Below are 16,478 nucleotides of genomic sequence, written 5' to 3'. Positions count from 1 at the left end.
CCGCATCGCCGCCAAGTACCACGTCCGGCTCGTAGGCTGGCCTCAGCATCTCGTCTTTGCGAATCTCAGTCGCGTCCCGGGCGGCATACGCACCATACGCGATCTTCTCGGTCGTGTGCGGCGCGGCGAGCTCGCGTTCGCCAAGCTTTCGCAAGCCGAACTAACCGGACTCACCGTAGAGAGCACTGCACCGGGAAAGTACACTCCGCGCCCGCCCCGGGCTGAGCGGAGCGACTACGGCAAGCAACGCGTGCCACCCTGGTTGCGCAAGTCGAGACCGCCGCGGAGGGTCTGCATGGGCCGAAAAGCGAGGAGTATATTGAAGATTCCGACGCGTATGATACGGACTCGGAGGAGGAGGAGGAGATAGAGAGCGCCGGATCGGATGTGGATGACGACGCGGTGTCGGAGATTGAGAGCGCGTCCGGATTTGATGACTGAATGTTCTGATTGCCTTGAAATGACGATGCTTCGCGACTGTATGCCGGCGACGCGACGGTGGGGAATCGGGATGAGCGGAAGGAAGAGTGAAACGCGACGCGCCACAGCGCGTCGCGGGGCGCTAAGCCCGCCCGCCTCATTTGGACCGCGCCACGTGGCTCCGAGTCGCCCATACGGACGTTGACAGCGTGTTGACAGCCTTCGTCTTGCCATGTCGCCGCTGTCCCAACTCAGTAATCGCAGCCTAGGTTAGGCTTGGAGATTCACAACTGCGAGGTGAATGAGCCTGCCAGCAGTCCATATGCTGTTCCGGGAACACGGGCATGGCATTGCGTGTGTTCGAGTCGATGTTGGGTGCACTTGTCTACAGTCAGACAGCTGCAGATGGGCTGTTATGAGAGCTAGCATAAGCTGGCCTAACCTTGATGAATGCTCAAACACGCATATCTCCATATTGTGCCACCGGGGACGTCCTGGGATGACCTACCCGACATATTCAGTGTATGCGGAGATACCCAAAGTGGGCATAATAGTGTGTAACAGTGATATGGGACCAGATATCAAATGGGGATACTTAGGCTACTTCGGTTAGGTTACGGAATTGATGTAGGGATTCGGACTTTGAACGAGATCAACACATTACGTAGACTCGCAAATGCCTTGGCTCGTGCTATGGGCAGCAGGGCATACAGCATTGAGGGTCACTCAATGGTGTATGGCTTGCTGCCTACAGACCTTGCCACTCACAGTACTTGAGTTAGGCTGGCTTCGTCAGACCCAGCAGACAGACCTGAGCAACGAGGCCTGAGTAGATTGATCGGGATTAGTGAATCAGTCTTGAGACGGCGAAGCACTGGCCTAGTACGGTCACATCAGAGATCAAATTCAATGTCTGGTTGTAGGCTTCTATCCCCGAAGCATTGCCTCGCTCTTCATTCAGATTGCCTTTGTTTCACGCTTGCTCACTGATGCCGTCGCACTCAGCCTGAGAATCCCTTCTCCGAGCCTGCCACGTTTCGCTCACTCACTTGCCGTTTTGTGCCTTTACATCTCTAACACTTGCCTTGCAGGTAACTCCCCCTTGCTCTTCGCCACCTCTCGTCCATCATGCCCTCACCACCTCTCGTCGTCCCCGCACCTAGTCCTCACCACTTCTCTCTCGTCGTCCTCACTGTATCAGGACACCTGTTCTCGCCTCTCTCGCTGGTCATCTCCCCCTCGCTGGTCATCTCCCCCTCGCTGGTCATCTCCCTCTCGCCCGCATCACCCTCATTAAGCTTACCTCGTCCACTCCCTCTCGGTCACCAGCCTGTGCATGGACCCCGAGACCAGGTACGTGCTGCACACCTGCTCCGCTCGAGGCGCATGGTCTCACGCGCTGTATGTCGACAGCACCAGACGTCGGGCGGACACGAAGGCGACGCGGCAGGAGCTGCCAGTGCGAGAACACGTCGACGGCGGTCACCCGGAACGCGCCCGGCCCGCTCTCTGTCGCCCGCCCTTCTCGCCGCCACGACAGGGACTCGATCTCCCGCTCTCGACGGCCGCTGATCCCCGGACGCATGGCACCTCGCGCAACTGCATGTCAGCACGACGATGGTACGTTGCCACGGACACCCGCACCTGGTCGACATGCCCGCCTGTTCGTCCTCTCTGCGACTGTCTGCACGGCTCGCAATCCGCGCCGGTCAGTGCAGGTGGAGCGCGTCAAGAAGCCCGCCCGGTCGTCGACGCAGACGGTGGACATCTACAGCTCGGGACGTCCGGACCGCGTCGAACGCACGCACGCGAGGATACCGATTGGGATGTATCTCGCGCAGATCCTCCCGCGGATGGTTGCTGACACCGTCTCCGCCAGAGCACCGGTCGGCAATGCTGAAGTCGGGACGCGCAGACGACTTGCGCGCGAGCTGCCGCCGGTTGTTTTCCCGCGAGCTCAGTCTCCTGCCCGGGAGGTGTCGCCATGGCGTATTTGGCTTGGTCTCAAGTCTTGCCATCGCTCGATCGTACGCGGGCATCGTGGCGCTACCGACCTCCTCACCAGAACCGGCGGGGCGCGCGGGGATTGGTCAGCAAGCAAGTTTGACGAGAGGACTTAGCGCGCGCGTCGCGCAGCGCATTCGAGCTTGTGCGCACGAGATGACTTGTGCACCTCTCCGGGATCTTCTCCCCATCGTCCAGCATCCGAGGACCGGCCGTCTCGCCTGCCGCGAGCCTCGGTCACGGTGATCAGCCCGGTCGCAGCACTACTTACCTGGCTTCTCGCCCCGTCTGTCGCCTACGCCCCGTCTCTTACATCACCCGCAGGCCTTGCGGCGAGTCCTCGTGCGTTCGTCACTATCCGAGCACGGAGTGCAAATGAATCCGAGGGCGGTCTGCGATACAGGGTGGGGGTCAACCCGGTCTGCTTCCCACTGGGTTGCTGCGACGGACCGTTGGCGTGACACCGACGTCTGTATCCATCGAGTCTGCCGCTGACCGCTCTTCCATTCGGTCTGTTGGGCGGTGGAGTCGATTGACTGCACGGTCACGTTTCCCTTGCGCCGACGCAGCGGAAGCGGTCGCTTCGGGCCGCGGTGAGCATGCGACGAGTCGACTGGCGGAGAAGTGCGCCGACGCCGCGAGGGACTGCTGGGTCCTGTGCACCGTCGCGTTGCAAGCGAGCTGCGCGAGACGCAGTCAGAGAACTAGCTTGCTCCATTCTTCGAAATAGGTGAGTGCTCACTGTGATCCGGATACAGCTTCGTCTTGACATACATGCCGACAGCGAGCCTCGCCGCACGGGAGGAGTGTGGGGACATGCGTCGACGGAGGGCTGTGTGACCGCGGGAGGTGCATTTGCGGGGGCGAGTCTGATCGAGAGCTGCGGAGGTTGACAGAGCGGGTGATGGGGACTCGGAGGGCGTCGAGTGTCGTGGGGTAGCCAATTGAGCGAGTACAGTACGAGGCAGCTGCGGGGGCGTCTGCAGGAAATGCAGCGCGATATATGCGGAGACACACAGCGCGCCAGAGGGAGGTGTGGTGAGCGACAAATGGACTTGTACAAGCGGGTAACCTACATCCTCGCGCGGGGCGCAAGAGCCCTGTTGGAAGGGGACGCAGACCTGCACAGGCGCAGGAACACGGCTAAGAGCAGGAACACGACTCAGACCTGTATAACCCTTACTCACGAAATGCGCTCGGTCTTGTGCATTCGCTCCGTGCTGCACAGACAGAGCGCGCGCCGGTGACGTCACTCGCTGTCCGCCAGACGCCGCCGCATGGACTGCGCGCGAGAGCCCTCATGGCATCGCAATGGCACCGTCACTGCAGCATCCGCGGAGGATCCCATGAGATCGCTCGTGGAGGCAGGAACGCTCTGGATTCCGCACGATGCAGCAGGCCACCGAAGGGCGATCGCTGTGTCAGAGCCCATTCTGGGGTGCTGTCGGCGTGCGGTGCGGGATGGGCACGGCTGGCGGGCGCCCGGCGGTCGTCGACGGTCGCGCTCGATTGGCAGCCGCGGGGGCGGGCGCTGGAGGCAGGAAAAGAAGAGAGACCGACAGCGACAGGGGAGCGCTGCCATGGCGAAGACGGGTGACGTCACTCCACGTGGGCAGCAGCCGAGGGCGGCGAGTGGGGAGCGATTCCCGCCCACAAGTCGCCCGCAAGGACATGCGCCGCCTCCCTGGCTCCAAGTCTTTTCCCGACTCTTCGCCCCCAACGCCTGCCATCACGTCGCCCGCGCACACCTCGGCGACGCTCGACACGACGACGACCACCCACGCCGCGTACCCCACATCAGGCTCGTGCATCGTCGAGCGCACCGTCACGACGACGACCGCTACGACCCCGAGCGTGCGGTGACTCGCTAGCCAGACACCGCCCCGCGCATCCACACCCCGGGCACCATACGGTGCGATTGCCCGATACATGCAGTCGCACATCCCCGCCGCCCTCGGTGGCCGCCCCCCGCCCTTCGGCGCGCCTCTCCACGCCGTCGACCTCGCCCAGCCGCCCTCCTCTCTATCATCTCCGTTCGGCCAGCCACCCCTCAGCTATTCGCCGTTCGCGCAGGGCTCCGGCGTCACCTCTCCGTGGCCTCGCGTGCGATCTCGCCGCACCTCTCAAATGGCATCCCCGCCGGCGCGAGGTCGCCGCTCTCCGGAGCACGATCACCTACCATGCCTTCCGCGCACCTCAGGCACCCAGCATCACCGGCGCGTCCGCAGCAAGCCTCAGCGAGGCGATCCCGGCGCTGAGCGTGAGCGGAGGAGGACGCCGAGCAACGACGACATCGAGGCCGTCATTCAGCTTGCGATGGCAAGCTCGCCAGCGGGCAGCGCGAGCGGGCGCGACACGAGAACACAGTTGTTCGTAGGCAACGTGAGTGTACACCTGCAAATGTTTTCTGGATTGTCCTCGCCCCGTTTCCCCATTTTGAAGCATTCACTAACCCAACGTCACAGCTCCCTTACCGCGTCCGTTGGCAAGATCTCAAGGACCTCTTCCGCCGTGCCGGTACGGTCCTCCGCGCGGACGTCGCTCTCGGACCCGACAACCGCTCGCGCGGGCACGGCACGGTGCTGCTCGCGTCGCAGGAGGATGCAGAACGCGCGATCGGGATGTTCCAGGGATGGTGCTGGCAGGGGCGCGTGCTGGAGGTGAGGAAGGACAGGGTTATCACTGGGGAGGAGGGACTGCGCTTGGAGTAGGGAGCGCGCTGCCGAGTCCATGGGTGCTGGAGGAGGGTTTGGGGCGGGCATGGGTAACGGGCTGGCGAGTCCGGCGCCGATGAGTAGGTTCAACTCGGGATCGGGGTTGGGTGAGTGGCCATGTTCTACTCGAGGGAGATCGGTGCTCAATTTCGTCATGCCCGCCTCTACTTCACTTCCGTATAATCGTGACTGTATCGACTGCAGAGGTCGACGATCCGCTAGCGCCGCCGCTGAGTGCGGGAGCGTCAAGACCTGGGACGGGCAATGGCGCAGGGCCGAGTGTCAGCAGGAATCTGTTTGTGGGCAACGTGAGTACTGTGTCTCAGTGTTCTTACTTGCCTCTTCCCCTCTGTCGCCGATGGACCCTCCGTTTTGAGCTGTCCGTGACCAATTCTACGGATCATTGAAGATGCACACGACTGGAATGGTACCTGTGCATGTCACAAAGACAGGCAGCAGTTGAACCAGGAGGGGGACTCGCTTCTCCTTTGGTCGGGGTATGTCCGTCCGTCCGTGGCGCCTCACGGGCGTCGTCCTCGGCCACCTGACGGTCCGTGTCATGGCGACAGTTGGCGTGTCCGGGAGGGCCACTGCATGCGCCTGCCTCGCTGCAGCAGAGATTTTGGCAACAATTGTCGGAGGTAGATCGAACGGTCGAGGTGGAGGTCTGGTCGGCGTGGAGCTGGTCGACCAGTGTCTCCCACTTTAGATCCAGGGGGAGATTGGTCGTGTCACAGCTGTGTCTGGTCTCCCAGAGTTGCTGCCGAAATTCTAGTGGCTATGATCTGTACATGGTACAGAGAGTACCACAGTAGCGGTGCGTTGGGACTCGTGACCCTCGTGGTGCTGCGTCTTTTCTGTCTTCTCTCCCATCATGGCTTGGGACTGTCCTGAGACGAAGGCTAATCTCTCGTATCATGGCAGCTGCCATTCCATATACAGTGGCAAGATCTGAAAGACCTCTTCCGTCAAGCTGGCGGGGTCACACGCGCAGACGTTGCACTTGGAGCCGACGGCCGGTCAAGAGGGTTTGGCACGGTCAGCTTCTCGAACGAGCAGGATGCGGAGAGGGCGGTGCGGATGTTCAACGGGTACGTGGCTTGTATCTGTCTTCGCGCTTCGTGCGGACACTCAGTCGCAAGCGTCCTGATGTTTCGCGGTGAAGGTACGAGTACAACGGGCGTGCGTGAAAGTGCACTTTGACAAGTTCTCGGCGCCCGCGTCGACGGCGCAGCTTGCTGTCCCGCCAATATCGACGTCCTCACCGCACTCACCGTCGTCGATCGGGTTTGGGCCGCAGCAAACACATCCGTACCAAGCACAGATGTTCGCGCAAAATGGGTCGTTTGCTCAGCAACTCCTGTCACGACAACACAGCCAGCAGCCACCCTTGTCGTTGCCACAACAGAGCCCCGACTCGTTCCCGTATAACCAGTACGAGGAACAGCGGGGCATGGACCCCTATGGCGCAGCGCAACACGACCAGAGCTTGTCAGAGGGCCCGCTTGCGCATATACCGCCGTCATACCGGTTCGAGTTCCTCAGCTCAGGCCCGAGCACACCGTACGAGTGGTACGGTGACCAGAACGGGATGCGCTTCGGCCCGAGCGCTGAGCAGGCGCAGGCCTTGCAGCCGTCGGTCTCGGGACTCAGCACGAGAGCAGACGCATCGGGCAGTGGAGACGGGCTCTCGGGGCTGGCTACGGGCTCGGCTGTGGAGGCTGCGGTAATGCAGGAGCAGTCGAGGATAGGCCAGTCGAGGGAGGATGGGCAGCCGCCGAGGCCACCGCCATTGGCGTTGGCGCATTCGCATGCGTCAAAGACGTCGTCCCAAGAGCAGGCGTCGACGTCAGAACAGGCGCAGGCGCACGGACAGTCAGCGTCGCAGGCGCAGTCGCAATCTGGATCGCAGGCGCACTCAACGCCACACCAACATCAGCATCCTGCGCACCCTGGACCGATCGCCATTCCTCCGCCACCGCCTGTGACTGCCTTCCCTGTACCACCCCTGCACACGCTCTCGCCGCAGTATTACTCCCCTATCATGCACCCTGGACACCCGCAGAGCCCTTATCATCATCCTGCCATGGCGATGGCCATGAGCGTAGCAATGACACCACACGGACTACCTCCAATAACACCAAGCATGCCTCATTTTCTTTCATCCCGCAGCTTTCGCCCGCGCCTCAAGACCCAAACGTACCGAACGCAGTACCAAGCGGCGGCGCGCCCATGCAGCCGCCGTACGACTCCTCGCGACATATGGCGCATGCGCATGCGCACGGTCACGTAATGACGCCGTTCCAGCCATTCTCGCCGGGCGTGACGATGTCCCCCGGCGCGTTCTGGGGCCGCCCCGGGGGCGGTGCGGTCAACCCGTTCATTAACCCCGCGGTGGGCGCCCCCGTGCACGGTAGCCCGGGGTACTTCTGGCCGCCGAGGGTAGGGCCGGTAGAGGAGCAGGGATACTTCCCGCCCGTACCTACGCAGTCGCCGCCGATTGAGGAGAGCTACTTCCCGCAGGTACCGACGTCGGGCTCGCGCCCGAGCGGATTGGCGAACGAGCTGGGCCGGGGTGATAGTGGGAGTGATCCTGCAGGCAGCGCTGGCAGCAGTAGTTTGGGCGCCGACGGGTCGACGAAGTTGGAAAATGGTCGGGCGGGATCGGGGAACAGCGAGGCGACGACAGGGACTGCCGCTACGGATGTGACGGGTACTGGGTCGAGGCCGACGAGCTCGCAAGGGACGAGTTGGCGCACGGACGTCGACTCGGAGGACCCGGGGATGGGCGCGCTCAGCAAGGAGCTTGATGCTCTGGCGGTCGCTGACGAAGACGCGGCCGAACGGGTCAACGGTGGTGAGCATACGAAGCCGCGTGCGTACTCGACACAAGCAAGAGCTGCGGCGCACCCGCCACCATTCACGCGGTCAGGAAGCGATCCTGTCAGCGTGCGGCAAGGCGAGTCCGCCGGTACGGCTGTGCCGTTGAGCATGGGGGAACAGGCCGCAGCGAGGTGATGCTGCTGATTTATTGCTAAGTTCTGGCTGGGATGTAGGGGGCAAGTGTAGATTCAAAGGCATCTGTGCAAAAGTCATGAAGGGTCCTGGGCATTCTGGAATATGGCGTGTCTCACATATAGTATATCCTGTGCGGTTTTGCATGCTCTACATCAGTACATACCATACCATAGATACGTGTTAAATGGCTTCGTGCATATATATCCAGACTCTGCGTAACGCGAAGACTGTCCGCTTCTGGTAGGATGGATGGATGTACGTATTGTAGCTGCCGGCCGGTGCATAGCATTAGCTCTTGGACTACTTGTACTTAGTACTCGAATCAGAGCCGCAATAAACATCCTTCAGTACTACGCGAATCATGGAGCAGTTTGTTGCGGTCTGCTTGCAAGGGCAAGTACGTCTAGATCTGCAGGCCAGCTGCAATGATGCATGTTGCCTACGCCGGCCGGTACAATACTCTACCAGTGTCAGTGTCAGTAACGCTACTGTACTTCAAGGATACAAACACGGTACTTAACAGTAAGTAGGTACTCACTGCCGGGAAACGCCGACGCCATAAGTGAGACCCGCCGACTGCAGGAACAACACGAGGTTACGAGTCCGATGAGTCGACCGTCTTCACTTTGATGTGCTGTTATCAACTGCGTTTTGTCTACGACTCTACATCTCCCACGACAGAAGACCAAACGGCGTACTCAGGCATGGGCAGTCTTTTGTGCACTGGTACTGGTTGGGTACTGGTCCCACGATCGGATCTATAGGCGTCACGGTGTCACGAACGGCCCATCAAAGACTTCGAATGCAACACTACATAGACTCTATGGGTTCATGGGCAGGACGCGTGCGCACTGCGCATGCGATCACTGGATAAACCGCAATCCCTCTCCCATCTACTTTCGAGTCGCACTACGACGGTATTGACTTTACGAAACATTTCGCTATGGATGCTTTGTGGTCTTTCGTCAAGTATGGCGGGGCTATACATAGGCAATCCCGCCCCCCGGAACCCGTGTTCAGCGCGGATCACATTACGGACCTCAGCGGGCGGGTGATTCTAGTGACAGGTATCCCTCGTCTCAAGCAGTTCGCAGAGTATTCCTTAGTACTTACGCTCCATCGACAGGTGGCAACAACGGGATAGGCAAGGAGACCGTGAGAGTGGGTTCTTTCAGTCGTGGACGTTGGACTTGAGGTTGATTGCCGTTGAACGCCCAGGTTTTGCTGGAGCACAACGCCAAGGTGTACATGGCGGCACGAGATGAGAAGAAGGCGCAAGACGCTATCGAGGAGCTGAAAGCGAAGACAGGGAAAGAAGCGCTCTTCTTGGAGCTCAACCTGGCCAACCTGGCGTCCGTACGTCAAACTGCACACAAGTTTCTTAGGCGAGTTCGATGTCAACTCTCCGTAGTGTCGTTGACTGACCTCGAGCATAGCATTGAGAAGGAACTGCATATCTTATACAACAATGCGTACGTATGACGTGCTAGAACACGGTGCACAGCTCTCAACTTTTTTTTTGTTTCCCCATAGCGGTGTTTCCAATATACCCATCGACTGGCTCACCGATGATGGATACGACATGACTTTCGGAACGAATGTAGTCGGTGGGCCATTATGACACCCAGAGCCTGCACCTCTTCTGATGACACGCCATATCATCAGGCCACTTCCTTCTGACGCAATTGCTTATGCCTGCTCTCCAGGCCGTGAAGGACACATCCCCAGACCATCATGCTCGCATCATCTGGTTGTCATCATTTGCACAATATCTCTCGCCGCTCAGCTTCGACGTATTCAAGGATACACCGCAGCGAAGGAAGGCTGGCAGTGACGTCATGTATTTTCAAAGCAAACTGGTAGGGGCGACGTGTTCTCTCCTCTATTGCGCTGCATACTTCATGATCGTACTCAATTCAGGCCTGCGTCATGCTCGCTCGCGAATATGCGAAGCGCTATGGCGATCAGGGTATTGTTTCCCTGTCTGTGAACCCCGGTGAGTATTTCTAACTCGGCGAGCATCATCAGCTGAACGCAACAGGCAACATCTATACGGGCATCCTGCGTCACGCCTCGAAGTTCAACCTCGCCTTCACTGTGGGCAAACGAACCTTGTAGGGAGCCGCTCTGCAGTACCTGAGAACGGCCACCCACAGAACCTCTTCTTGAAGAGATACCCAGTAGAGTATGGTGCGCTCACCCAGCTCTGGGCGGGGACCATGCCGGAGGCACTCGACCACAACGGCGAGGTCAGTCTTTCACCACCGGCGCTGCGGTTCGCGTTAATGACGTCCTCTGGCTATATAGTACGTCGTTCCATGGGCACGCATAGCCGACCGCGCTCGATCCGAGGCGTACGATGACCAGGCTTGCGCACGCCTGTGGGACTGGCTGGAGAACGAAGTCAGGGACAAGTAACCCAGACGCTACAAAGAACTCACCATTTCCTCTGCATGGAATTAGGATCACCTTCCTGGCACTGCAGCGTCGTTTGATGAGGAATGATTACGCGCCTTACCAGAACAAATCCATTTCGGAGGTGAAATCTTCGGAGAAGTCATCGCTGCGTATCGAAGCCATGTCGGTGTTGTTTGCTGAGATATTTGCGGCGGAGGTTCCGTCCGTCGAATGCGATGCATTGGTCACTTCTTAGTATGCTGATGGCTCACACGATACGTTCTGGGTACGTTCTGGATGCACACACGCTATCTCGTCCATCGTGGTGCATGTCAAGGCCGAGCCCTCAAGTGACAAGCTTGACGGTTCGTAAGGTGAGCACTAGTTGCAATTTCAAAACCGGTAATTTCTGATAGTCTGTGCGGTAGATGAGCAACCTCCTTGTAGGGTGAAATGACTCGTCGTAGTCTTATCAAGTAAGGTTGAATAGACGATGAACACAATCGGCCGGATCACCGTATCGAGGTGTGTACAGGTTCTCGTTGCCTCCGGAGCATGACCAATTGAACTACCTTCTGCCGTTCGAAAGCCCCAGTTTCTCGGTCTCTGGTGTCTACATCTGAACAAGGCAGTTCATCGATAGTGCGCTGCATGCACATGGACCTTTGACCTTGTTCGGGAAGCCGTCACGGTACTTTGAGCGACTTGTCTGATATACAGGAGTAGCGACTTCAACATAGCACCGCCTCCCCCACGACTCGGGCAAAGTCATGACTTTAACAATCCTCACCAGCGATCTACGGTTCATGCCAGTGGTATGTATACTACTTACTCCGTCGTGCATGCTTCCCTGGTGTTTGACGGTATCTTACAGGACCTCTATTATCCTCGTAATGAGGAGGTTTACGCTGATCTCATGTCAGTAGTTCACGATAACCATAGCGAAGGTGTGCACTGGAGCAACAACAACTGGAACGAAGTAAGTAGACCGCCTCTTCCTGCACTAACTGCTCTCAAACCTTGTGAATCAGTCCGGATCCGGGGCGACTGCATGCCTAGTATCCGCGGCTGCAAGAAGGGCTGCTGGTCTACCTCGTGTGCCGCTCGAGGTCTGCGAACACATCATTGAATGCGTGCCGGTGGACGAGGACGTTATGTGGCTCAATGACTGCGAGAGGACACTGCGGGCGTGCTCCCTCACATGTCGGGCTTGGCGACGCAAAGCTCAGACACAACTGTTCACCGATCACATATTCCTCCATAGGATTATCATCCAGAGGTTCTTTCGTGCAGCGACCGCACGACCAGCACTCTTCACGATGGTCAAGAACGTCGTACTGTGCGGATCACAGTTCGAGATACCTGCGGTTGCGGAAGCCTTCGAAAAGCGAGCGTGGCCATTGGACAGCCTGCTTACTTTCGTCCTTATGTTCGCGCGAAAGCTGAAAGGCTTGGAGCGTCTTTGCATCACGCGCGGCGAATGGAAGACAAATCGACCTCTTCCCCTCGGTAATGCCTTGTATCAGGGCCTATCAACCTTCAACTCTCTATCGACACTTGTCCTGCGCAACTTAATCCTTCCATCCGCACACGAATTCAAGGAAATCATTCTCGCGATCGCCTGTCTCACTCGGCTCGAATGCCAGACCATATTCTGGAAGAAAGTAGGCGTCATTGGCCCTGCTGATATCCAAGCCCGTCATCCGACCTTACGAACCCTCCATATCAATTCTTACGCACCGGTCAAGCTCGATGGGGAGGGAAGCATGTACGCCTTCATCAAGGATATAACAAGGGTACTCACCCTCATCACTCCTGACGGACAAATCACGGAGCTTGCAGCCAACCTGCGGTCCTTTCGTGAATACAAACTGCATGAATGTTCCGATCCAAACCATCTCAATACTCGCCATACTTTTACTATCCATGACCTCGGAGGATCAGGCATCAGCCAATTGCTACGACACGCCGGAACGGCACTACGAAGCCTCCGCCTGCAGCTCACTGGTTGGCGATATAGTCGTGTGGAGGAGAAAGAGATGACTGGCGCTGTCGGTGAGTTCACTACGCTGTCTTGGCGATATTTATACTCCAATAATCGTGCGACCTATCAACAGAGGAACATCTCAAACTCGCTTACAGCAATCCAAACTTGGAGTCTCTTGAAATAACGATCCCTTACATCGAGAACGAGACCAGCCTGTCTTGGCTCGGAATCGTGCTGTCGAACGTCAATCCGGAAACACTGCGAAACATATCGTTAGATATTCAGCTCATAAGCATCATCCCAACCAAGTACTATCGGCTGCATGACAGCTGGCTGCCACTCGTTGCAACCTCCCGACTAGATGAAATACTGTCATCTCCGAGGTTTCGTCGCCTGGAGCATGTTACGTTCAAAATCTCGGCAAATGATTACTACTTTTCGTCCAGAGATCCTCTCTCCAGGGAATTGGCATTCCTAGAGGCGCGATGGCGAGCTGAGCAAGTAAGACACGTGTTCCAGAGGTTGAAAGCCTTGCGTATTTTGACGTGGGTACTCACACCTTTCATGATATCTGTAGCGTCGCTCATAGTTTGCCCTTCTTCTAGAGTACGCGCAGATGTGATACGCATGCGTTATGGCGTACAAATAAGACAGGATACTTTTACTGGCCTGGATCGGTGAATACTTGGCGCTCTGCCAACTGTCGCATTCCTTTATCGTTGAATGATCCTGTACGTTTTGCGGCTGGCTCAGCAATCACACATTCGTATGCGTGGCCTTACACGGCATTCCTCCCCCGCCACGTTTACTTGGGGTCTGCGTGCGGCAGACTACTACGTGCGTAGGACCGTAAGTTACGATCAATCTCTCATCCAGCGCAATGACGACAAGGTACTGAATAGTCGGCACTGGCACTATTATTCCCGTCGCTAGCATCGTGCAGTTAACTGACGATGGTAGTTTAGCCTTCTCTGTCGGCGTAGGTTCTGCAATTTCAACAGTACTACTAAAGAGCCTGAATCATCAGGATCGTATCGACCCTTGGCTTAGAGACGAAGGTTCTTTCATCGGCTCTAGTAATCTCAACCCGATAGAAAGAGGAGGGCCCCACAGAGACTTCAAACAGAGTCTCACAGGCAGAGTCCACAGTCCCTTCAGTTTCTTCAATCCTCAGTTGTGTCTCACGATGTACTTCGCTGATGAAGGGAAGCTGCGCGCAGCTTACACCACGACTGTCAGTGGACCACACAACGTTCATTGGGCCTACTGGTACACAAGCAACCGCCTTCAAAGGTTGCTCGTTGGCTTGAGTCATGGTTACTTGGGACAGTCTGCACGATGTGAGGGTCGGACCACCTGATTACAAGGGTTCCCAGTTTCTGTGTGCGTAGCGGGCCGTAAGAGCTCCGTCCTACTTACATCCCCTCAATGGTGCTTCTTCAACGGCCCGACAGGCATGTAATCTCCCGCACGCGATCACCATGCACGCCGCCACATTTAAAATAAGCTTGCAATTGCCCACTGCGCTGCGACCCACGGGTGCCCGAGATTGTCAGAACCGCCTTCGCATGACCTACGCGCATCGTCTCCGTGCTGCTCTCCTTCCCAGACGATGCGACCATGACCGCCTGCACTGCAATGTGAGCCACATCCAAGGCCGAGCTTGTCCCGAGCTTGGACTCATGATCATTTCCGAGCTCGGTGAGGGTCGCGTCGTGGCTATAAGTGCAATTGCCCTGGAGGACTGGAAGCCACGGACGACAGCCTGAGGTACGTTGCTGACTGCGCCACGATGCTTCCGCGTTTCTCGTCTCCTTGGTGGCTCTTGGCAGTCGCGGCCTTCGTGGCTGCTCCGGGCAGCGCTCAGAGCTCGAGTGCGAACCCGCCGACCGCAACACGCTGAATGGAACCTACTCTGGCAGATACGTCCCGGAGTACAACCAGGATTTCTTCCTTGGGATTCCATACGCTCAGCCTCCCCTCGGTGACCTACGCTTCGCGAATCCTGAGGCGTTGAACTCGTCCTTCACTGGCGTCCGAAATGCGACTACGTATAGTCCTGAATGCGTGGGATACGGCGTGAGTCCATCCGCATGGGAACCTGAATAGATTGCGGCCTTATTCAATAAAGCGCACGCACAGAGTGATCAGTGGGGATATGCGATCAGCGAAGACTGCCTGTACCTCAACGTGATTCGGCCCGCAAACTACTCAGATTATGACGAGCCGTTGCCTGTTGGGGTTTGGATTCACGTACGTTCTTGCTTTGCTTGCATTTCTGGAGGATGCAATTGACTCGCGTATTGTCTTCAGGGCGGCGGCTTCTACGAGGGTGGCACGCCCGACCAACGGTACAACCTCTCCTTCATTGTCAATAACGGAGTAGAGGTGGATAAGCCCTTCATCGGTGTATCCATTGCCTATCGTCTCTCAGCTTGGTAAGTATAATTGCAGAGTATGAGTCAATCTCGCACTCAACAATGATCGCAGGGGATTCTTGGCATCGGGTCAGCTTGCGGGGGAGGGCACGAACAACATGGGATTGAGAGATCAGAGGTTGGCCTTGCACTGGCTCCAGGAAAACATCGCGTCTTTCGGCGGTGTGTAGGCTTGATGATCCTACGGGGTCTGCCCAGTTAACGCTTCCACAGGTGATCCAACGAAAGTCACGATCTGGGGTAAGTGAGCTCTTACAGTGCACATAATTCTGCGCTGATTCCACACACACAGGCGAAAGCGCGGGCGCACAGTCGGTCGGCTTCCACCTCGTCGCCTACAACGGACGAGACGACAACCTCTTCCGCGGCGCGATCATGGAGTCTGGCAACTCCCTACAAGCCAACGCGATGTTCACCGCGGACTACTACACGCCGATGTACCAGGCGGTCGTGGACAACGTCGGGTGCACGGAGTCGATCGACGTGCTCGGGTGCCTCCGCGCGACGCCCTTCGACACGATCAACGCGGCGCTCAACACGACGAACGCGACGCAGTGGTTCGTCGTGCTTGACGGGGACATGTTCACGAAGCTCGCGAGCTACCAGCTCGAGGCGGGCGAGTTCGTCCACGTGCCGATCATCTCGGGCGCGAACACGGACGAGGGCACGTCGTTTGGGCCGACAGGCGTCAACACCTCCGAGCAGTTTTTGGATGTCCTTGCGTGTGAGGTCTGTTCCAGTTTGTTGGTTTGGTGCGTGTTGACGCTCTCCTACATAGCTGGAACACTTCATCCGTTCATTGGATTGGCGCCCGCTCTTGGAGATCTGATTCTTAACGCCTATCCTGACGACCCCTGCGAAGGGATTCCTGTGGATCTCGGATGCACCCGCCTCAGTGGCAAGTACGGGCTAGAGTAGGCGTGATATCACATACATTTTGTGAAGAACTATTGCTCACCCTTCTTCAGGTATAGACGGACGTCTGCGTATGCAGGTGAGAGTTTACAAGACTTATCAGTGGAGGCTCAACTCACCCATATCGCAAAGGCGACGCAACCTTCATCGCCGCCCGGCGCTACCAGTGTCAGACCTGGACGGCCGGGGGGAATGCAGCATACTGCTACCGCTTCAACACGCGACCAAACGGGAACACCATCTACTCCGGTGTGAACCACTTCCAGGAGGTCTCGTTCGTCTTCGACAACACAGGAGGCTATGGCTACGACGTGACGCCCGACCCCTTCGGCGGCGTCCCGGAGAGCTACTACAGCCTCGCGAAGCTGATGAGCAGTTCCTGGGCGAGCTTCATCAACGACTTAGATCCAAACAGCTTCAGGCTCGGGGATACCGAACGCCCTCTGGCCGGTTTATGACAACAGTAATCCTCAGGACATTGTCTGGGACGCGAATGTAACGGCACTTGCATGGGTGGAGGCGGACACATACCGTGCTGACGGGATTAACACTATCTTGTCGCTGAATCGTGCCTTCCATCGTTGA

The 16,478-nt window shown here is 57.7% G+C and overlaps 7 protein-coding genes across 7 annotated transcripts; 6 read left to right on the top strand and 1 right to left on the bottom strand.

The window, feature by feature from the left end:
• The first annotated feature begins 1,652 nt into the window (after positions 1-1,652).
• On the top strand, positions 1,653-3,055 carry B0H18DRAFT_984602 (uncharacterized protein). The gene is made up of 2 exons (XM_048044682.1): positions 1,653-1,773; positions 1,834-3,055. Exon 2 carries the CDS (start codon positions 2,038-2,040, stop codon positions 2,668-2,670), a length of 633 nt encoding a protein of 210 aa, XP_047897548.1. The 5' UTR covers positions 1,653-1,773; positions 1,834-2,037; the 3' UTR covers positions 2,671-3,055.
• On the bottom strand, positions 2,630-3,490 carry B0H18DRAFT_671430 (uncharacterized protein). Its single transcript, XM_048039083.1, has 3 exons — positions 3,167-3,490; positions 2,875-3,105; positions 2,630-2,816 (listed from the first exon to the last, which is right to left on the bottom strand). The coding sequence occupies exons 1-3, from the start codon at positions 3,277-3,279 to the stop codon at positions 2,720-2,722; spliced, it is 441 nt and encodes a 146-aa protein (XP_047897547.1). The 5' UTR covers positions 3,280-3,490; the 3' UTR covers positions 2,630-2,719.
• Positions 3,491-4,740: 1,250 nt separating this feature from the next.
• On the top strand, positions 4,741-6,341 carry B0H18DRAFT_871037 (uncharacterized protein; the record flags this gene model as incomplete). Its single annotated transcript, XM_048040139.1, has 4 exons — positions 4,741-4,806; positions 4,890-5,131; positions 5,223-5,382; positions 6,063-6,341. The coding sequence occupies 4 exons, from the start codon at positions 4,741-4,743 to the stop codon at positions 6,339-6,341; spliced, it is 747 nt and encodes a 248-aa protein (XP_047897546.1).
• Positions 6,342-6,462: 121 nt separating this feature from the next.
• On the top strand, positions 6,463-8,156 carry B0H18DRAFT_1115558 (uncharacterized protein; the record flags this gene model as incomplete). Its single annotated transcript, XM_048033282.1, has 2 exons — positions 6,463-7,242; positions 7,311-8,156. The coding sequence occupies 2 exons, from the start codon at positions 6,463-6,465 to the stop codon at positions 8,154-8,156; spliced, it is 1,626 nt and encodes a 541-aa protein (XP_047897545.1).
• A 732-nt stretch (positions 8,157-8,888) lies between these two features.
• Positions 8,889-10,682, top strand: B0H18DRAFT_671326 (uncharacterized protein). Its single transcript, XM_048039082.1, has 10 exons — positions 8,889-9,223; positions 9,283-9,317; positions 9,375-9,541; positions 9,593-9,628; positions 9,690-9,763; positions 9,822-10,015; positions 10,077-10,152; positions 10,198-10,253; positions 10,313-10,405; positions 10,464-10,682. The coding sequence occupies exons 1-10, from the start codon at positions 9,100-9,102 to the stop codon at positions 10,572-10,574; spliced, it is 966 nt and encodes a 321-aa protein (XP_047897544.1). The 5' UTR covers positions 8,889-9,099; the 3' UTR covers positions 10,575-10,682.
• Positions 10,683-11,582: 900 nt separating this feature from the next.
• Positions 11,583-12,848, top strand: B0H18DRAFT_671306 (uncharacterized protein). Its single transcript, XM_048039081.1, has one exon. It carries the CDS (start codon positions 11,708-11,710, stop codon positions 12,722-12,724), a length of 1,017 nt encoding a protein of 338 aa, XP_047897543.1. The 5' UTR covers positions 11,583-11,707; the 3' UTR covers positions 12,725-12,848.
• Positions 12,849-14,160: 1,312 nt separating this feature from the next.
• Positions 14,161-16,478, top strand: B0H18DRAFT_1093013 (carboxyesterase; the record flags this gene model as incomplete). Its single annotated transcript, XM_048032335.1, has 11 exons — positions 14,161-14,180; positions 14,463-14,619; positions 14,683-14,793; positions 14,854-14,978; positions 15,031-15,140; positions 15,192-15,218; positions 15,271-15,702; positions 15,757-15,892; positions 15,947-15,972; positions 16,026-16,268; positions 16,309-16,478. 11 exons carry the CDS (start codon positions 14,161-14,163, stop codon positions 16,476-16,478), a joined length of 1,557 nt encoding a protein of 518 aa, XP_047897542.1.

Source organism: Fomitopsis serialis (genome assembly GCF_022376445.1).
Source record: "Fomitopsis serialis strain Sig1Antser10 chromosome Unknown B0H18scaffold_9, whole genome shotgun sequence".
NCBI lineage: Eukaryota > Fungi > Basidiomycota > Agaricomycetes > Polyporales > Fomitopsidaceae > Fomitopsis > Fomitopsis serialis.
Note: the sequence above shows the minus strand (reverse complement) of the source record. Positions and strands in the feature narration are given on the sequence as shown.

Excerpts from the sequence above, each read along its gene's own strand:
- B0H18DRAFT_671326 (XM_048039082.1), top strand. The coding sequence starts at position 9,100 with ATGGATGCTTTGTGGTCTTTCGTCAAGTATGGCGGGGCTATACATAGG. Across the intron at positions 9,629-9,689 it reads CATATCTTATACAACAATGC|CGGTGTTTCCAATATACCCA; the intron begins GTACGTATGACG and ends GTTTCCCCATAG. Across the intron at positions 9,764-9,821 it reads TTTCGGAACGAATGTAGTCG|GCCACTTCCTTCTGACGCAA; the intron begins GTGGGCCATTAT and ends CCATATCATCAG.
- B0H18DRAFT_671430 (XM_048039083.1), bottom strand. The coding sequence starts at position 3,279 with ATGCACCTCCCGCGGTCACACAGCCCTCCGTCGACGCATGTCCCCACA. Across the intron at positions 3,106-3,166 it reads GAAGCTGTATCCGGATCACA|CTCGCTTGCAACGCGACGGT; the intron begins GTGAGCACTCAC and ends CGTCTCGCGCAG. Across the intron at positions 2,817-2,874 it reads ACGTCGGTGTCACGCCAACG|ACCGCCCTCGGATTCATTTG; the intron begins GTCCGTCGCAGC and ends CCTGTATCGCAG.
- B0H18DRAFT_671306 (XM_048039081.1), top strand. The coding sequence starts at position 11,708 with ATGTGGCTCAATGACTGCGAGAGGACACTGCGGGCGTGCTCCCTCACA.
- B0H18DRAFT_984602 (XM_048044682.1), top strand. The coding sequence starts at position 2,038 with ATGGTACGTTGCCACGGACACCCGCACCTGGTCGACATGCCCGCCTGT.